The sequence below is a fragment of the Lissotriton vulgaris genome, chromosome 2_1 (assembly GCF_964263255.1).
Source record: "Lissotriton vulgaris chromosome 2_1, aLisVul1.2, whole genome shotgun sequence".
NCBI classification, from domain to species: Eukaryota; Metazoa; Chordata; class Amphibia; order Caudata; family Salamandridae; genus Lissotriton; species Lissotriton vulgaris.
Genome location: NC_141687.1, coordinates 886069769 through 886088001, shown reverse-complemented (window position 1 = coordinate 886088001; position 18233 = coordinate 886069769). Strand labels below are relative to the sequence as shown.

At 43.1% G+C, this 18233-nt stretch overlaps 1 protein-coding gene across 2 annotated transcripts in view; it reads right to left on the bottom strand.

The window, feature by feature from the left end:
• Positions 1-18233, bottom strand: part of STPG1 (sperm tail PG-rich repeat containing 1) — a 356391-nt gene that overhangs the window by 258369 nt on the left and 79789 nt on the right. For both annotated transcript variants that reach the window (XM_086956418.1, XM_086956419.1), the window contains one exon: positions 15453-15577. In XM_086956418.1, the coding sequence (XP_086812544.1) occupies positions 15453-15577 (125 nt within the window). The remainder of the gene's footprint in view (positions 1-15452; positions 15578-18233) is intronic.

Sequence of the window (18233 nt, the reverse complement as noted above, 5' to 3'; positions counted from 1 at the left end):
TAATGTAAAACATCTTAATTGTTTTTAATTATTCGAAATTTAAAAGACACACGACATGAAAATCCATTCTTTTTTTTGGTATAAAATCTATTTTTTATAAAGTGTTATAACTTATTATAATGTTAAATCGATTTTAATTAAATCAATGAAGTATTTTTCAATGTTATTATCAGTATTTATTACATTACATTTTGGTTTTCAATATTTTTACTATTTCTAATTTTATTTTTTTGAATCAATATTATTGTAATTAATATTTTTGTATTACATATTTGTTAACTTTAGACATTTTGTGGGACAATATTTAAGAATCGATACTCACAATAATATGGTAGTCAGTATTTTGATCTCAATATTTAGGTAGGTCTATACTTTCGTAGTCGATATTCAAGGCCTCATTCATTATAGTGAATACCTTTCATAGATTAAGAAGAGGATCCACATTTACATTGATTGCATCTGTTTTTTGCCATACAATTGATAGAGGCATCATCTTCGTGAGGTGCCCTGTGAGACTCACGGAACATGAATGGCAAAGTCTTGCTGTTCTGCGTACCTAAATTCTTAGGGCGTACCACTTTTTTCACCAGAAGGGTTGACATACAGGTATTTAGGATGTGGGCAAATCATCACTACAGAGAAACCCTAATGAATTGAACACAGAATGCCCAAGTGGTTTTAGAGAAGCGCTATGAAGAGCTTCTCGCTGTGTCCTGGTGCTCCATGCATTGACGCAACACAATCACACGTACACAGTGAAGTGGGGCATGCAAAAATGATGATGTCACACCACTTGCCCAGTGTCCCATTGCTTTTCTAGGTAGGCACAAGGGACCCAGTCTTTTCAGCTTCCAGGGCATGACAAGATGGCGGAATACAAAAGTAGAGGTGAGAACAAGGGAAGTCGGACCTGCAAGCACTGTGATCCCAAGTTGTCAGCTTCAGTGGGTACCCTTGGGGTCTTCTGCACGTCTTGGCCCTATTTTTGCATGCAAATGTACCAGGAGGGACTCTGAAGACCATTTGCCAGGATAGTAGGATTGCTCATTTTATTAGCTCCGGAATATTGGACGCCAACCTGAGTAGCTGAAGATGACCAGGGGCAAAAAGGCTGAGACCACAGGTTTGCTACTTTAGACATTATCAACCATGCAGGCCACTCTATGACATGGTATCACATAAAGGATTCATAATATTGAGTAAGGGGGAATTTGTGGAGTGATAAGCACTGAGTGGTTTGAGATTTAGCACATAAGGTGAAAAAAACAAACAGGCATGCAAAATAGAAAGCCACAAGATCACCAAGCCACTTTGGTAGTCCAGTCCCTGTGGTACTGATGTCAGACAAACATGCATGAAAAAGAGCACTAGAAAGCTGGTGAGGAAGAAGAAATAGAAGGGCTAAAACCATAATGCACATGTAGAAACTGGGATCAAGCTGGAAGAAGGGAGGGGGTCTAAGATGGTGAAACACAAGGTATTGGCTAATGGGTACTTGGTTGATATAGATTTCGAAAGCCCTTCATGGTTCGGAATCGGGGTAAGTGAAACAAAGAGCAGATCACCTAGCAGCTTGGTCTTGTAAGGAAGAAAGAAAACGGGATTGGCCGTAAAATAACTAGTCCATGTGGCTTTGCTTAGCAGGTACTAATTTCATTATCAAAATTGCACAGTACCTGGGATATGATTTTCTGTCCAGTGCTCGGTCACTGACGCAATGTGCCATGTTTTCATTAAATGAATCATAGGCAATTGATTACTTGCACAAGCTACACTGAGTCTTATTCTCTTCGAAACTCATAATAGTGTGAATTAATTTCCATGGAAGTGTCATTTCAATAAAGATGAGATTATAATATGAAATATTCAGTGGAGGCGTTTCCAGTTACATATACTTGGATCTTTCACTGCAAGTGCAATGCAGGGGGCTACACTGCTATCAGCTATACAAGTAAGATTTTAAGTGAACATCTGTGAAGGTCTTCCAGCTTTCGATAAAAGACTGAGGATGAAGAATAAATGCCAGAGGGTTTCTAGGGCACTGCCCAAAGTTGCAATGGAGGTCTTGGCATCTAAGATAGCGATTGTAATGAGGAAATGAAGAAGGAAAATAAATCTCTACATGTAGGATGGGCATCTTTTTATTATCATTTTGCAGGACACTTGCCTCAAGCGGAGATATCAGAAGATATCTGTGGTAAGCAAGGGAACTATGGGTCATGAAGAATAAGGCCCTGATTAGGATGCCGGTCGGAAAAGCCATCAGACAGGCATGGTAGCGGGAAGAATCTGACCGCCGGGGACTATCCAACGGCCCCATTACGATACATGCACTGGAAAACTGACCATGGCGGTCGAAAAGTCAGCGATTCTGACCAATGAGGTCAAAAAGCTTACAGCTCTGACCGAAGCCAGTAATTTCATATACGGCAGACGGCAGGAGTGGTGGGGTCAGCGACGGCATCAGATTTCCTAGTAATGGAGCAGGTAGAGCAGCTGCAGGACTTGTAAGGCAGGATCCATGGCGTCCCAGGATGGGGAGAGGTGTGTGGAGTTGAGTTTGTGCCCTCTTTGTCTCTTTACCGCTAACTCTGACAAGCCGGTTTAAACGCCTCTGTCGGATGGCCTGGTAAGCGCATCGCGATAGAGTGGGCGGTCGGAGTGACTTTCCGCACAGCTGTTTGTCTCCATGACCCCTTCTGACACCAGCACGGTTGGACTTTCCTGTCGAAGACGGTTAGACTACATCAGGTGGAAAACTGCCTATCAGTGCCCAGCAGTCGGGAGGACCGCTTCCGTGGCGACATCATCAGTCTTTCCCAACGGGACCATGGAGACCCTTCTGGCCCCATTCGTAATCAGGCCCTAAGTTACTCACCTCCGCTAATGCTCTTTCTGGTAGAGACTCTATCTACCTGCAGATTCCTTACATTTTGAATACTTACCCAGGCGTCAGTCTGTAAACGGAAAATCTACGGCAGTAGGTGGCTGTTCCGCGTTGACATTGTTCCGTGCCAAACGTAGCAGGCCTATATAGGTGCCACCCTTGCACCTGACATCAGTTGCATTCTTGACACTTATGCTCCTGCAGACAGGCTGCCAATCATTTTATGTAAATTGACTAGTTGACAGAATGGGGGGCGTGGGAGGGTCAGGAAGGAATCTGCAAATAAAGTCCATACCAGAAAGAGCATTACCAAAAATAAGCAACGTTTTCTTCTGAGAGAGGCTTCTGACCATAAATGCCTCACCTTTTGAATAGACACCAAGCAGTACCTCATAGGTGGTGGGTCCGTGAACTGACTCAGTCCAAAAAGTAATGAAGGACCAAGCGGGCAAAATGCTATGCAGACCTTATTGTTCAGGCAATAGTGCCTCAAAAATGTATGGAGTGACACTCACATAGCAGCCTGACAAATGTCTAGAACCAACACCCGACAAAACAACGTAGTGATAGCAGCCTTGGCTCTAGTGAAATGAGCCCACAGGCTCTCAGGGTGTTTGCTTTTTGGCCAGTGCTTTGCAGATTTTAATACAAAGCACGATCCAGCATGAGATGGTCCTTTCCTGCAAAGCTTTGCCTTTCTTTGCTCCAGTGAACCTAATGAAGAACTGATTATCCACCCTGTGGTCTTTGGTACAATCGATATAGAAGCTGAGGGTTCTTTAGGATCCAACCCGTGAAGCCTCTCCTCCTCCTTAGAGTGGTGAGGTTGAGCAAAGAACACCAGAAGGGTGATTTTCTGAATGGAGTAGCCACATTTGGGAAGAAGGAAACTCAAGTCTACAGAGCCAGCTTGTCGCTAGGTTGACTTGGGGCAGGAGTGGTATCGCTGAATGGCGTACTGAAATCCCAAGTTCCACTCTACATGAAGCGCGTCTCCAAGGAAGAGACACCTTGGAAACTCCAATGCACAAAAGTGTTGATATTGCATGTTCTCAGTGACGGTTAAAGATTGAGCCAGGGTTCTCCCCATTCGTGTATAAGACTTTGCATCACCTCTAGTGGTAACTGCCATTCATGATTCAGAAGGCATCAACGGCTTTGTTTGTTCAATCTGACATTCAGGGAACCTGCCAAGTGCTGTGTCAACAGAAAAACTATTTGGCGGTCTAGCCACATCCAGCTCGTTGCAGTATACCACCTGGTGGTGGTTTTGTCTGTGAGCACCTGCACCAGATTCCATTAGATGGAGGGAAGGAAGGTTTTAATGACAAGCAGATGGCTCCAAGCTCCAGAAAGCTGATATGAATCCGGGCCTCCACCGGAGATCAGATGCCTCTGGTCTTCACCTCTCGCAGATGGCCTCTCCAACCCAGAAGTGAGGCTTCGTTCACCATTATGAGCTGAGGGTGGGGTAAGGAGAGGAGTCTGCCGCAAAACAAATCATGGTCCCGCAGACACCAGTGCAGATTTTTTGCAGTCTCCTCCAAAATCTGGACCAGATGGGAAAGATCCCCTTGGTGCTGTCTCCACGGGAACTTCTGATCCCACTGCAGAGCCAGAATATGACATCTAGCATGATTGAACAGCAGGATGTAGGGGGACATCAGTTCCAGCACCCTAAGAGTCATCCTAAATGGGATCAAGGACATAGAGTGAACCATCAGGATGAAACTCTGAATACACCAGACTTTCTTTTGTGGGGGATAAGCATGAAACTGAACCATGTGAAGAATGGCTCCAATGAAGGGGAGATGTTGTAAAGGAGTCAGGTATGACTTTGGCATGTTGATAGTGAACCTAAACGAAGCTAAGGGATTTGCTGTAGTCTAGACATAGGGGACGACTGCCTGTGGTGAGCCTGCCTTCAATAGGCAGTCGTTGAGGTAAGGCAAGACTGGGACCCCTGACATCTGAAGACGTGTTGCAACCATAGCCTTCACTTTCATAAACGCCAGAGCAGCGCTGTTAAGGCTAAAGTGTAGTATCATGAACTGGAACTGCTTGTGGCCTAGAGTGAATCGTTAGTAAAGACTGTGGGCCTTCAGGATGGGGATGTGAACATAAGCATCCTACAGGTTCAGTTCGACCATCCAGTCTCCAGGAGGAGGGCAGACCCAGGCCAGGGTGAGCATCTTGAACTTGTCTTTTTACAGAAAGGCTTTGAGAGGGTAAATATGTCTAATAAGTCTAATACCATGGAATAGTTGGAATAACAACCATGACTGACTTCTAGCGCTGGGACTTTCTATATGGCTCCTTTAGCTAAAAGACCCTGTGCTTCTTGCTGCAAGAGAGAAATTTGATCTTCTCTCAGCCATTCTGAGGATAGTGGAAGGTGTGGCAGAGATTCAAGCAAATTGCAACTCCTATCAACAATTTGCAGGACTCACCAGTTCAAAGTTATCACCTGCCACCCATACAAAAAGCAGTGCATCCTGCCTCCAACAGGGTGGCTGTGTGCCATGAAGGTCACTCTAAAATAGCTTGGAGGGAACAACAGCTGGGGTTGTTGAAGACTGGGCTGCCCACTGTCCCTGTTATTCTCTCCTACGGGTACCACAGTCGTGGCCTCTACTGAAGCACAGACAGGGTGCAACTGTTGGTGTGGGTGGTGCAGGGGAGCAGAAAGGCCCAAGGAATGCGCTGTGGGCCTGCTATCTTTGAAGTGCTCCAGGGCCTAGTCCACTTTATCTCCAAACAGTTGGGAGCTAATGAATAGCATGTCCATTAGATCAGCCTGAACGTCTCCCAAAAAGCCTGTGGACCGCATCCAAGTGTGTCTGGCAGCACTTATGCCAATAGCCCTGCCGAAGAAGTCAGTAGTATCCATTTCACAGCGGATGGTGATATGGCCATATCACAACCATCTTACATGGCTTGAGAAAAAATGCCTGTGCTTATTCTGGAACCATGGACAACACTTGAGCCACAGATTACCACCAGGTGTGAGAACAGCAGCCTAGGTGGCAGCTAGCATTAATTGAGCAAAGGTCCAAACTTACAGAGCAGAAAACCTTCATATCAAAGTCTCTATCACCTTTGATTCCCAGTCAGAGAGAGTACTGGGAAATCGGTTTGGGTTCATCCGGAGAAAGGTGACTGGTGATCTGGGGATGAACAGGTGGACTCGAGAAGGGTTTGGCCGGGGAAACAGCCTATACCATGCAGCTGGACCCACGCAGTGCCTTTACAACATGGGCACTGCAAAAAATGCATTGTTACCATGAGTTCAATTACCATTCAAGTCATTACAACGATTTGCTTTAGGTAATGGGCTGGACTGGTGTTGTATTTTAAGCCCAACACTTTCCCTACTGTTGCACAGACTGGAGTTGGAATAGTAAATTCTACTATTCCAAAGTCCAGCGTTTCTCTAAGCCAAATCGTTGTAATGACTTGCGTGATAAAGGAAAGTGTGGTAGCAATGTGTTTGTTGTATTGCCCAGATTGTAAAGACATGCCTGGTAAAAGCATGTGTGGTTCCGTCATACAACACTTTGGCACAGGTATCCAAGAGCATGTCTATCTGCAAGAGTCTCATTGAACAGGGGAACTCTATTGGCCAGGCTGCAACACCTCCGTCATAACAGTGGTTTTAACCTCTTGGGTGGGAAGATGAAGGTCAAGGACCAACGCCTCCTTTTGCATGACCATAGCGAGGAAGGAAATGTCTTCTGCAGCAAGCCCTGGGGGATAAATCAGACCAGTGTCCGGGGAGGTATCCAGACCACTGGCATCCTGGAGATCAGCATTCTAGTTTTCCTCTTGGTAAGGATTGGCAATCTCATCCCCAGTGTCATAACCCCATTATCGGAATCTGTGTCAAATATCTCATGAAGAGTATGAGCCCTTGCGAAAGGCAGAGGCACTGTATCGGAATCAGAAGGGTGATAAAGACGTTGTGAGATAAAGAAGTGTGCAGCCTTGGTCGAGATTGGAGTGGCACCCTCTCAGCATTGGACTGCTGTCATCATCTGGAGTCGATGGCCCCCGCATCAGCACCAGTAGATTGGATTCCAGCAAGGTTGTGCTACCAGGGAGGAAACCGGTAGTGGATCCACTAGGCAGTCTAGAATGAATTCAGAGGTTCCGACTGGTGCCAAAAGGAACCACCCTAGCAAAAGCTCAGTTGAGAGTCCTCTCGGTTCTTTAGGGTCAACAAGTTCACCACAGGGACCCAATAACATGCCAACAAGGTGCAGCATGGTATAGCAGAATTCTTCTTTTTGCTGTGCTGTCACTTACAGGCCAAATTCTAGCTGGCGGAGGACCAGAGGTGGAATCGACGCTGAAGTAGACTGACTTTGGGAGATTGACCCAGAGACACAATGACGGCTTCATGCCTTCTCAGGAAACCCAGAGCTGAAGCATGGGGCCAAGCATGCCACTTGGACTTTTGGAGTGTCTTCTTGTATTTTTCTCGAGGACTTCGAGTGCAAAGAAGACCGGTTATAGGAACGACCTTGGGAGCTGAATCAGGACCTAGCTTTAGACCTCACTTCATTCCAGAGTGTGGTTTTGCGGTGCTTTCCAATGAAGAGCTTAGCTTCCTGGCTCCTGGTCTCTGGGTGCATCAAAGTGCAATCACTGCAGGACTCAGATGAGTAATTTGACCGTAGGCACTTGTGGTGGGACAGTTATTCTCCACAATTCCGGGTCCTGTAGATTTGGGAGGTGGCATATTTTTCTTGCACAACCAAGGATTTAGAAGAGTTTAACAATCTTAATCAGATGAGGGATAGCTCTGCAACTGTGTCTGTCAGAGCCTATATAGGTTTGGGTATGTCACATCCAGTGCAAAACAAATCTGGTGAGGAGTCACCGGCGCCAACTAATGTCATACAAAATACTGCTGGAGATTTTCTGGATCCAGTCTGATATTGGGGAAGTATTCAAAAGGTGAGGAATCTCCGGTTAGAAGTCTCTATCAGAAGCTCATATTTTTATTCATTTTAAATCAGGGTTCATAAAAGATATAACTCAGAATTATTTTAAACTTATCGAGTGTGTGGGAAAAGCTGATTTCCTCCACCTCGCCTGGAGGTATCTGGGGACTGCAGGTTTTTCATCATCAGTGCTACACATTGTGGATGAGATAAAGGACTCTTGAATTCCTGAGACGCCCCTCGTCGCTCAACTTGCTGCCACCATGCTGGCCCAATGGGGAGTGGTGATGCCCTGGGGATGCAGCCCATTACTTCAAGTTAAAGACTGGTTGCCAGATGCCAGGGTAGTTGCTTTTGGCATCAGTCAGAACTTCTTGATTAATTCTAGACTGCCGAGTGGATCCACTACCGGTTCCCTCCCTGAGCAGTTGAATGCTAGCTAGCTGCTAGCTATGATTCAGCTGTGTCCCAAGAACATCTGGGGGCCATTCAGACAACATTCAGCTCCCCTTGAGGAGTTGCAGCCTTCGAAGTGGATGCATCCTCACTGTCTAGATATTTGGGATATGGGCAGGATCAAGTTGGTGCTGTCGGTGGCCACCCTGGCGACAGGGCACTAGCCCTATGCTTGCTAACCCATGGACACACCTCAAGCAGTGTCAAAGAGACTGGATGATTACATCTACTGTGAGGCGAGAGGGAGGCTGGAGGGAGGGGTTGTGCTTATGCAATTCTGAGTTTCAAAATACGCCCTGTGCGCCTTAATGTTGAATAGCATATTTGCTTGCTAGCCAGCAAAAGCTGCCATATATGTATGTTTCCTTACAAGGTAAATAATTACGATTAAGTCACAATATTACAGTGAAGATTGGGTCTGTTTGTGTGAAACGTTGACAGTTTCAAAGATTTATTCACAATTTAATTCAAACAAAATAAAACATAAACCGGTGAGTGAGCAGGACATGACAGGGTATTGGGAAATCAGCCCATTTCCATATTACAGGCAGGTGACTTAAAAGTGACTTCTAGTGAAAAAATGTCAATTAGCAAAAGTCACAATCAAAATGACATCTTGAACTCCACATATATTAAGAATTACAGTTTAGAGTTAAGATGTGAGTGTCAACGACGTTTCGATCCCCAACAAGGTCATGGGATCATCATCAGGACCACTGTCTCTTAAAATAACTACTGTCTTTGATCCCTTTTTGATTTTAAGGGTTTCCTTGTTTCTTTTTCCTACCTATGTATGTATATTTGGCACTTTTTTATTCCAAATAAAACAAAAAAAAGCATAGTGAATGTGATTATTGTGTTAGTGCCAATCCCTTCACCACCTCAGGGAGTGAGCCATGAATGCTGATTACTGCCACATTTGAGAGACAACTTTACAGAATGAATAACAGTATCATCTAAATGGAATGAAATTGCCTAAAGCACTGAAACATCAATGGCAAATATGAGTATCCATCATGGATAATGGCCCATTGCACCTACTGCCAAAGGACCTAAAGAACATTTTTCTCAACCTCTGTATGTCTTTTTCACATTATATGAAAATAGTGTGAGAGCTTAAAAGCAGGCTCAACACAGGAAGTGATTTCCATAAATTAAATACCTAGTGAGTAGCCATATCAAAGTGGGCAAAGTAACTTGGGTGGGCAGGCAACAGGCCTAGATGTCCTGTAAGTATGTGTTCAAAGCAAAGGGACTGGATACTACCTTGGGAAGGAGGTCAGTGCCCATTTTCATGGTATAGTCACCAAAATGCACTTTTGTGGTAAGCTTATAGCCATTTATGCAAAGCATACCCTCTCTGTAGCTCTGTCCGCTAACATGACAATAAGTGATCCCTTTGAAACAGGCTTATTGGAAGACATAAACACTGAAGACATATTCACAGTAAAGAACCCTAGCATTGTTTCATCATTTTCAATCCCACATTCCTCTCTCTTAATTTAATTTTAGTACATTGGCTTCAAACTGTGAATAGCTTAATTCTATCCTTGATCCATGTCTCTAACGCCACAATTCAAACATTTTTGCATACTATCCCTTAACGTTAATGGCCTAATGCACTACTTTAGGAGGAAAAAGGATCGGTCCTACATTGCATCGAAATTTTCGGACATAACCTTATTGCAAATAAACGCATTTTTCGGTTCTGGAGTCTAGTAAACTAAGGAGGAATTGGGTAGGTTGTATTATTAGTAGCAGTATACTGCCCTCTGCTCTTTCTGATTCTTGGTCCTCTTCAAAAAGGTGTGGAGTTGCCATTCTCTTCCATAAATCTGTACCCGTTACTGCCCTGCAAACATAGACAGATCCATTGGCCCATTATGTTTTATTTAAAAGTATGAACCACATTTTGATTCTAGGATCAGTGTACACCCCTAACCAGACTCGGGCATCCTTTTTTTCAACACTATCCAGACTGTTGACTAAAGTTTGGTTCCACAAAGACTATTATTGGGGGAGACTGAAATGTAGCGCTTGAAACCCATTCAGATCATTCTGGCCCAATGGATAGATCTAACGCAAGAGATAATGCAATGTTGAATTGTGTAATGAATGATCATTGATTGTAGGACCCATGGCTCTCAACATACTCTATGGATAGGGAGTATACATGTATCTCTTGTGCCCATTAAACTTGTTGTTGGATAGATTTATTTCTAATGTCCCATGTCTCGTTAGCTTTCCTGAGTGATTGTTGGATTGTCCCTGGGGAAATCTCTGAACATGCACTAACATGTTTTGGAATTGGATCTAGGACATGTGTTCAAAACATCAAAGCATTGGAGACTGAATGTCTCCTATTACCATACCCTGAAGAGTAAACAAAAACGTATTGGCCATTTACATCAATCCCTATTAGATAACACATCCTCTACAAAGCAAATTCAGCACAGATGTTATGGCCAGCAGCGAAGGCCACCTTGAGAGGTATGCTCACGCGGGATTCAACAATACGCAAGCGGGAAATTATTGATACACAACCTCGTTTGGAGAGGGTGGTACGTGATATTACTAAAACATATGTACAGCATCCCACAACGGCTTCCTTATGTCAATTAGAGCAATCAAAATATGATCTTAATTCGCATATCACTAAGCAAGCAGGATATGCCCTCCTTTATCATAAGTGGCGTCATTATGCGCAAGGTCAAAAGGCAGGCAGGATTCTTGTAGCTTCAATTGCATCAGAGAGGCAAACTCTGCTATTCCAGCAATTCATAGCGAAACTCATGTTTTACTCACACACCCAGTAGAGATCACAGAAACGTTTGCGCACTTCTTCTCAGTACTTTATAGTTCAGACGCCTCTCTTGATGCCGCCTCTGAACCAGATTTTTACGGGATCTTCATTTGTCTTCCTTGTCTGAGGAGGGTAGTCTGCTCCTGAAGGGAGCGATCACAAAGGAGGAGATCTCAGCGGCTATCAGGAGTATGTCAAATAATAAAGCTCCAAGAGATGACGGTTTCCCAATTGATTTTTATAAACATAGAATTGATGGTTCAGCTTCTTTATAGGCTTTATAAGGAGCCAGAAGGTGATGCTGTCATTCGACCAGAGTTTAAAAGAGCAACTATCAGCCTAATCTTGAAGCCAGAGATAGATCCTGAAAATTGTGCAAGTTATCATTGTTATTAATACAGACATGAAGATACTTGCAAAGTTCCTTGCAACTCGCTTAAAGAAAGTTCTGCCTATCCTGATACACAGCTCTCAAGTGAATTTTGTGCTAGATTGTCCTTCTCTTAATCGCATGCATTTCTTGTCCAATGTAATATGGCAAGTACAGAATGATTCAGATGACTGCTTTGTTTGGATGCCGAAAAGCCTTTTTGCCGGGTTTCAGTGGAGGCATCTTTTCGTACCTTAAGCAGGGTGTGGATAGGTCCCATTTTTTTTCCAAAATTCAGTTGTTTTACTTAGCCCCTTCAGCGAAGATTGATTATGGTGGTCATTTTTCAAAGCCCTTACAAATTTTATGAGGCACGAGTCAGGGTTGGCCACTGTCGCGTTTGTTGTTCCTTTTAGCACTTGAGCTATTGGTGGGGCAATATGTCAGTCTTCGCTTGTTATGGGATTGGGAACATCTGTAGGTGCTTGCAAGATCTTATTCTACACAAAGGACCTCTTGTTGACTTTGAGAGAGCCTGCCTCCTCTGTACCCCAACTCATGACTTTAATCAAGGCTTATTCATTCTTCTCCAAATATAAGATGAATTGGTCTGAGTGTGAGGCGATGTCACTCACCTGTAGGAATCAGTGAACCATACAAGACAATTTTGGTCTCATATGCAAGGCCTCAGGTTTGAAGTATCTGGGTCTGCTGATAAATAGAGGTTTGGATAATGTGGTGGTTGATAATATCCAGCCATTAATGAATAACATGGAACAGGACTTTGTGAGATGGTCCACCTTACAAGCCTCTTTCCGCGGTAGGGTACAGATGATTATGATGGTGACGGGTCCTAAATATATCTATGTTTTTGGTATGCTGCCCTTGATTATTCCTGCACGTACCTTTCACACTGTAAATTGGAGTATTGAGAGTGTTATCTGGGCAGGCAGGAAACCAGGACTTAAATAGTCATGGTTACAAGCAGATTCTGGGTCTTGTGGTCTTCGGCTCCCTAACATGTGCCTTTACTATTTAGCTCAACATTTTTTGCAACTGGCTCGTCTGTTGGTTCCTGTTACTGATCAGCCAAATTGGGAGTGGAATATTGTTAAGGCTCCTGGGGGCTTAGGTATGTTGTGCAATTCTCATGTCTTAGCAGCAACACTTTGTCCTCCAACCATAAGGGCTATGTGGGCCGCTTGGAGAGATTTGCTCTGACTCTTGAGAGTGTATAGTACCGTTCATAAGGATGCACAACTTTTGAACAATAAGGGAATCATTGTAGATCGAAAGCCATTTAGATGGGCTCTGTGGGAAGAACGGGGAATTAAAACAATTGGAGATCTCCTTGATCGGGAATCCCTTTGTTCCTTTGGGTCGTAAAATCAGAATTTTCACTCTACCAGTCGCAGCTTTGGAAATATTGGCAAGTGCACCATTGTTTGAGAGGTAAACTAGGGCAAGACCCAATTCATCTCTCATTCTTGCCAATCGTGGACTATCTCAACCGGTGGGAACTTTCTAATAGATGGTGTGTCTAATATGTACCAAATACTTATTGACAATTTATACTCAAGTGAAACTTGTTTTGTGGCTAAATCCTATTGGCAGGAGTGGTTAGAAGTGGAATACTGAGAGGGCAAGTGGAAGGAAATCTTAGAGTATCATGGGCCACCATGAGGTACATTGTGGGGTACTTTGCACATTATAAAAACTGTTTTGTGTAATAATAAAAATCAAAATAAATAAATGTTTTAAAACAAAATCAAACATACAGGGCTGTTTACCAATTGCTGGATGCAGTCTGTATTTGCAGCCCTTATGCTTAATGTGTTCCTGAAGCAGCACTGCTTAGGACCCTGCCTAAACTGCAGTTCTTCTCTCCCCGTCACTATGTAGCTCTTTTACAGAGCATATAAGACTGAAAAAGTGAGATTGGACACCCTGCCAGGCCACTGGAGGAGTGTGCCTGGAAACACCAATCCTCCTTTCTTGCTTGTCCAGTGAGTGGCAAAATGTAGGGCATTTGGCATCCTGTAGCAGCTCATTAAGGACATTGGAACAGACCACTGAAATGGAAGACAACCCCACAGAAAATGGGACTTTTGGAAATCCTAACTTCATGAGAGGATAAACCAGTTATCAAATGACAAGGGTTACAACAAAGTGAGTCAAAAGTGGTTATATAGGTACTCAAGTCACCATCAAAGACCACAAAAATAGAAGGGAACATAGTTATGAATTGTGGTTGCAGCCATGTCTCGAGTGAAAGGCAACAGGAGGGTAGAAAGAAGTGAAGGAAGGCAATTAGGCCAGGCACGGGTTATGTAGGAAAGTCGGTGAAGTGGCTGGTGGAACCAGGAGAGGGAGAAGGAGGAGGTTTAAAAAAGAAATGACATGCGGTGGCGCCGGGTCGCATGTAAAATGGATATGCTTTGCTGAGCTGCCAAGCCGCAGTAATCCTATAGCCTGCTCCAGACCTCAGGGACACATATGTTTGGTGGACAGTATAAGGAGATGGAGGAGCAGGGCTTCCATACCAGGTGTGCACTGCCTGCCCTTTAGGAGACTTGAGATGGGGATCAATGTAACCAAAAAAAGTCTGAATAGAGGAGCACTGGAGGCCTGGGTGGGCGGGGTGGGTTTAGAGGTAGAGTGTTCGGTAGACTGGGGCTAAGCTTGGAGACCCTATGAGGCTCTGGGCCCCTCTTTTGAAGACTGGGGCTCCTATTTGATGGTTTTCAACGTGTGGAAACAATCCACAATAACACCAGACTTTTCCACCATGTAAAGTGGGGAGGAAGGAGGTGGAAGAAGAGGATAACAGAGAGGAGTCCATGTGAGATGTCCTTTGGGGTCAGAGAGATATTATGGGGTACTGGAGGTGATTACTAAAAAAGGGCAGAGTTTCAGGGGCAGAGAGAGAGGTGGTCATAGCTGGGAAATGTACTCAGGCGGCAGAGGAAGGTTTCTCGACTTGGAACCTGGAAATCCTGCATGAGCCATGAGTGTCCCGAATGCACTAGATGGCAAAGTGGAAGTCCTGGAACATTTGAGGTGGGCCCCAAACATTCATGTCATGGGATTCTTTTGGGGGACTCTGAAAAGAAGCAGATTCAAAGGATATTCCACAATTGGGGGCCATGGTTTGCTATATTGATTTATTCCATATGAGACAAAAAGTTACATGTTCATGAAGAGTTTCTAAAGGTTGTTTAAAGAGAAAGCCAGTTGTGGGTGGTGAATGTAAGATGAGCAGTTCAGAAAGTACAAAGACCCCAAAGCTGAGGGGCAAACATGTAGTCAGAGGAAGCAGGAAAGGAGTCCAACAGGTTAGAAGCCAAAGAAATGAGGGATTGCGGGGTACAGTGGGAGGGAGGATGTCAACCGTTACTTTGGCTTCAACGCTGGAAAGGCTTTGAGGGGTATGAAGAAGGGAAATTACTTCTCGATAATTCATTTAAAATCTGCCGGGAAGTAACGAAAAGTCGCAAAGGGATAAGATTACAAATATGTTATTTGTTGGGGGCGGGGTGGGGTGGGATCAGGGGCTTTGCAAACTCTTTCCAGGAGAAACCATTTCAGCCTGGGTTCAGTATCCACCATCTGTTTCAAATTAAGGGTATTTCACAAAACTGGCACCTGGATTTGCATATTGGATTTAGGATCCTTTGAGGATCTCAAACAATTGTCAGGATGAGGGGAAAACCAGGTAAATGTGTTGTACTATTTACTGGCAATGTAAATAAATTTACAGGTGCATATCTTAGGGAATTTTCGGGCTCACTCTCTGCCAGACAGTGATCTAGATAAGTTGTATCGTGAAACAATAATGCAACCAATGTGTGCAAATGTTTTTAAGAAATTCCCATTTCTTCCCTTCGTATGCTCAATTTTAAGGCTTTCTATGGGAGAGAAACTGAAAGCTCTCTCATTGAACAATTAAGTACTTCAAACCCCTAATAATTAAAAAAAACGTTTGATTACCTGGTTGGCATCATATGGAAATCTGTGTGCTTTAGAACTAAAGCCCTTTTTTTCAGACTGAGGGATACAAACTGTCTGGTATTTCGTGGGGATTGAGGGTGTACTTGTCGTCATACGCTTGAAACCTTAAGAGGATAACAACATGGAGAAACAATTTTAACATTGTAGGAAGAAATATAGAAACTTTTATTTACAAGCTCTTTTATTGAGTTTGAAGAACCTCCTACAAACAATTTAAAGTGTAAACACATAAAATAAGAAAACCAAGCATAATACAGTTGCTCTTGTTCAAACTTGCATAATTTCGTTACAAAACACTTGAAAAAAGAAACTCATGATGAATAGTATTTGCCTTCATCAAATTATCAATCAGTTCTTTCTCAACTAGAGACCGTATTAGTAACGTCTAAGCTTTCATTTAGATTTTGGCAGAAGAGATTGTGTTCGAAATCCACACCACACTTGCAACATGTGTGATTTCGGAATTCTCCATGTACCTTTAATTACCATAAAAGGTAAAGGACTGAACCAAAAATCATAAATGAGAAATCCTACATGTTTATCTGGTTTTTTTTATATTCATGGTTAAAAAATACCAAGTCATAAGTATAGCTTAGGAAATCAAAAAGTTGAATTTGAGGTTGGAATTTGTAAATCCTGATTCATAAATTCAGGATTTCCAGAATTTTTCAACCACAAACTTCATTTACTACAACAGAAAAAGGTGGTAAGTCAAAATACCTATACTGTAATGAATAAAAACAATGATATAGAAAGCAAAAAACATATGAATACCTAAAACTATAATTATAATGATAATGACTATAATCCTGAAAATATAGTATATGTATGCACAAAAAGGTTAAACAACACATCTGAAGAACTAAAACTAAAGTCAATCCCAAAGCTTACTCAAAACCCTAACCCTAAGCCTAATGCTAACCTTATGTCCAAGAAAATCACAGTCTTGAGCCTAAGCTGTACAATCTGCCTAATATCACCCGTAACCTGGAGCCTAACGCTAACCCTGAGAGAAGCCCAAGGCTAGCACAGTGACATTAAAATTAATGTTACTCCTAAAACATTTTGATATCAACATAAAGGGCCAGGTGTACGACCATTTAAATTTGTGAGTCGCTAATTGTGACTTTTTGTGACTCGCAATTAGAGACTTGCAAAATGAAATGTACTAAGGTGCCTCAGACATATTTAACGATTCGCAATGGGGTCGTAAATGACCTGCCTCATCAATATTCATGAGGCAGGTCGCAGTTTGCGACCCATTGAGAAAGGGCAATAACACACAGATGGTGGCCTGCTGGGGACAGCAGATCACCATATCTGTGTTTGCTTTTAAATAAAGCTACTTTTTTTTTTAATTCGGCCTGTTTTCCTTAAATGAACATGGCATGCGTTTCAAAAAGAAAAATGAAGCGCTTCTGTTTCATTTTGTCCTGGGACAAGAATTCCCCACAGATGCCAGGTGGCACATACTGTGGGTAACAGAGGAGCAAGTATGGCCGCAATGCCAAAAACTCTGGCTAATGGTGGAGGCGATGGTGGCCAAGAGGAATATTGCCTGGGCGTGGGGGGTGGCTCTGCCACCGAGCGTGGATCAGTGGAAAGCTGACTTGGATTGGTGCTTTATAGTGGAAAAAGTTGTATATGAGGTCAGGGGCTGCCCCAAGAAGTGGGAGAAGGTGTGGCATCATCAGGCCGCTCATAGGGGTTGGTAATGTAACGGGCAGGGAGGGGTGAGTGGGGGGCGGTGCGACCACCAAGTGGCGCAGGAACATTAGTAACAGCCTGCACTGTACTGTCAGTTCGGGGATCCAGCAAATAGATTGCTCATGAAGAAGTGCTGTATTATACAATGTATTTGCCATCCATGCTCTTAATTACTGTACTGCACACTACACTTTGTTCAATAAAAAGACTTGTTAAAAAAAAAAGAGTAATCGGTCAGTAATAGGTTACCGACCTGCAAAACAAGGTTGGTACATTGCACAAGCTCTTTTAGCGGTCACAAACAGCCCGATTCTCCATTTGCAACCTCTAAAATGGCCGTTAACCTGGTTCCAAATATTTAAAAATTCAAATATTTTTACATCAAATTTTCTATATATGTTTTATTGTTTCATCTATTTTCACTTCTTATTGAGCAGCCTGGTGGTACGGAATCCGAAAAGGTACAGGGTAGTAGCCTTTGAGAATGTATGAAACGCGACGAAAGTTGTTACTGGGGCTATTGTTACAGGGGCTATTTGAAAGTGTCCCCAGTGACTGTTCCCATATTGTCTGCATTCTATTTATACTCGTGGAATTGGATGAGGACCAACACACGTTATATTTTAATTTCTGAGAGAGAGCAGGATAAAGCTTTCTCTGCTGGACAATATACGTTCATTTGCAATTCTTGTCTATATAGAATAACATATGCTGGGTAGCTTAGAAAAACATGTTTTTAAGAGTCTACCAAAAAGGAATGAAGTCCAAGAAGAATACACGCTGAAAACAGCATTTACATTTCGGCAATACCACTTTATTTCAAAAGAAAACGTATCTTCAAATAACCACTAGATGGCAGCGTAGGACGTAAAATCAAAAATAGTTTACGACGACAGTAAAAGTTGTGATATGTCCACTAATCATTTTGTAAATGATTGTTTTTCTACAGTATTTAGTTATAGACTCCCACAGGCAAAGAACACATATGTAGGTATTATAAACCTGATGGTTTAGGGGCACGGTATTTATGACTGGTCATTAATCTGGTCGGTG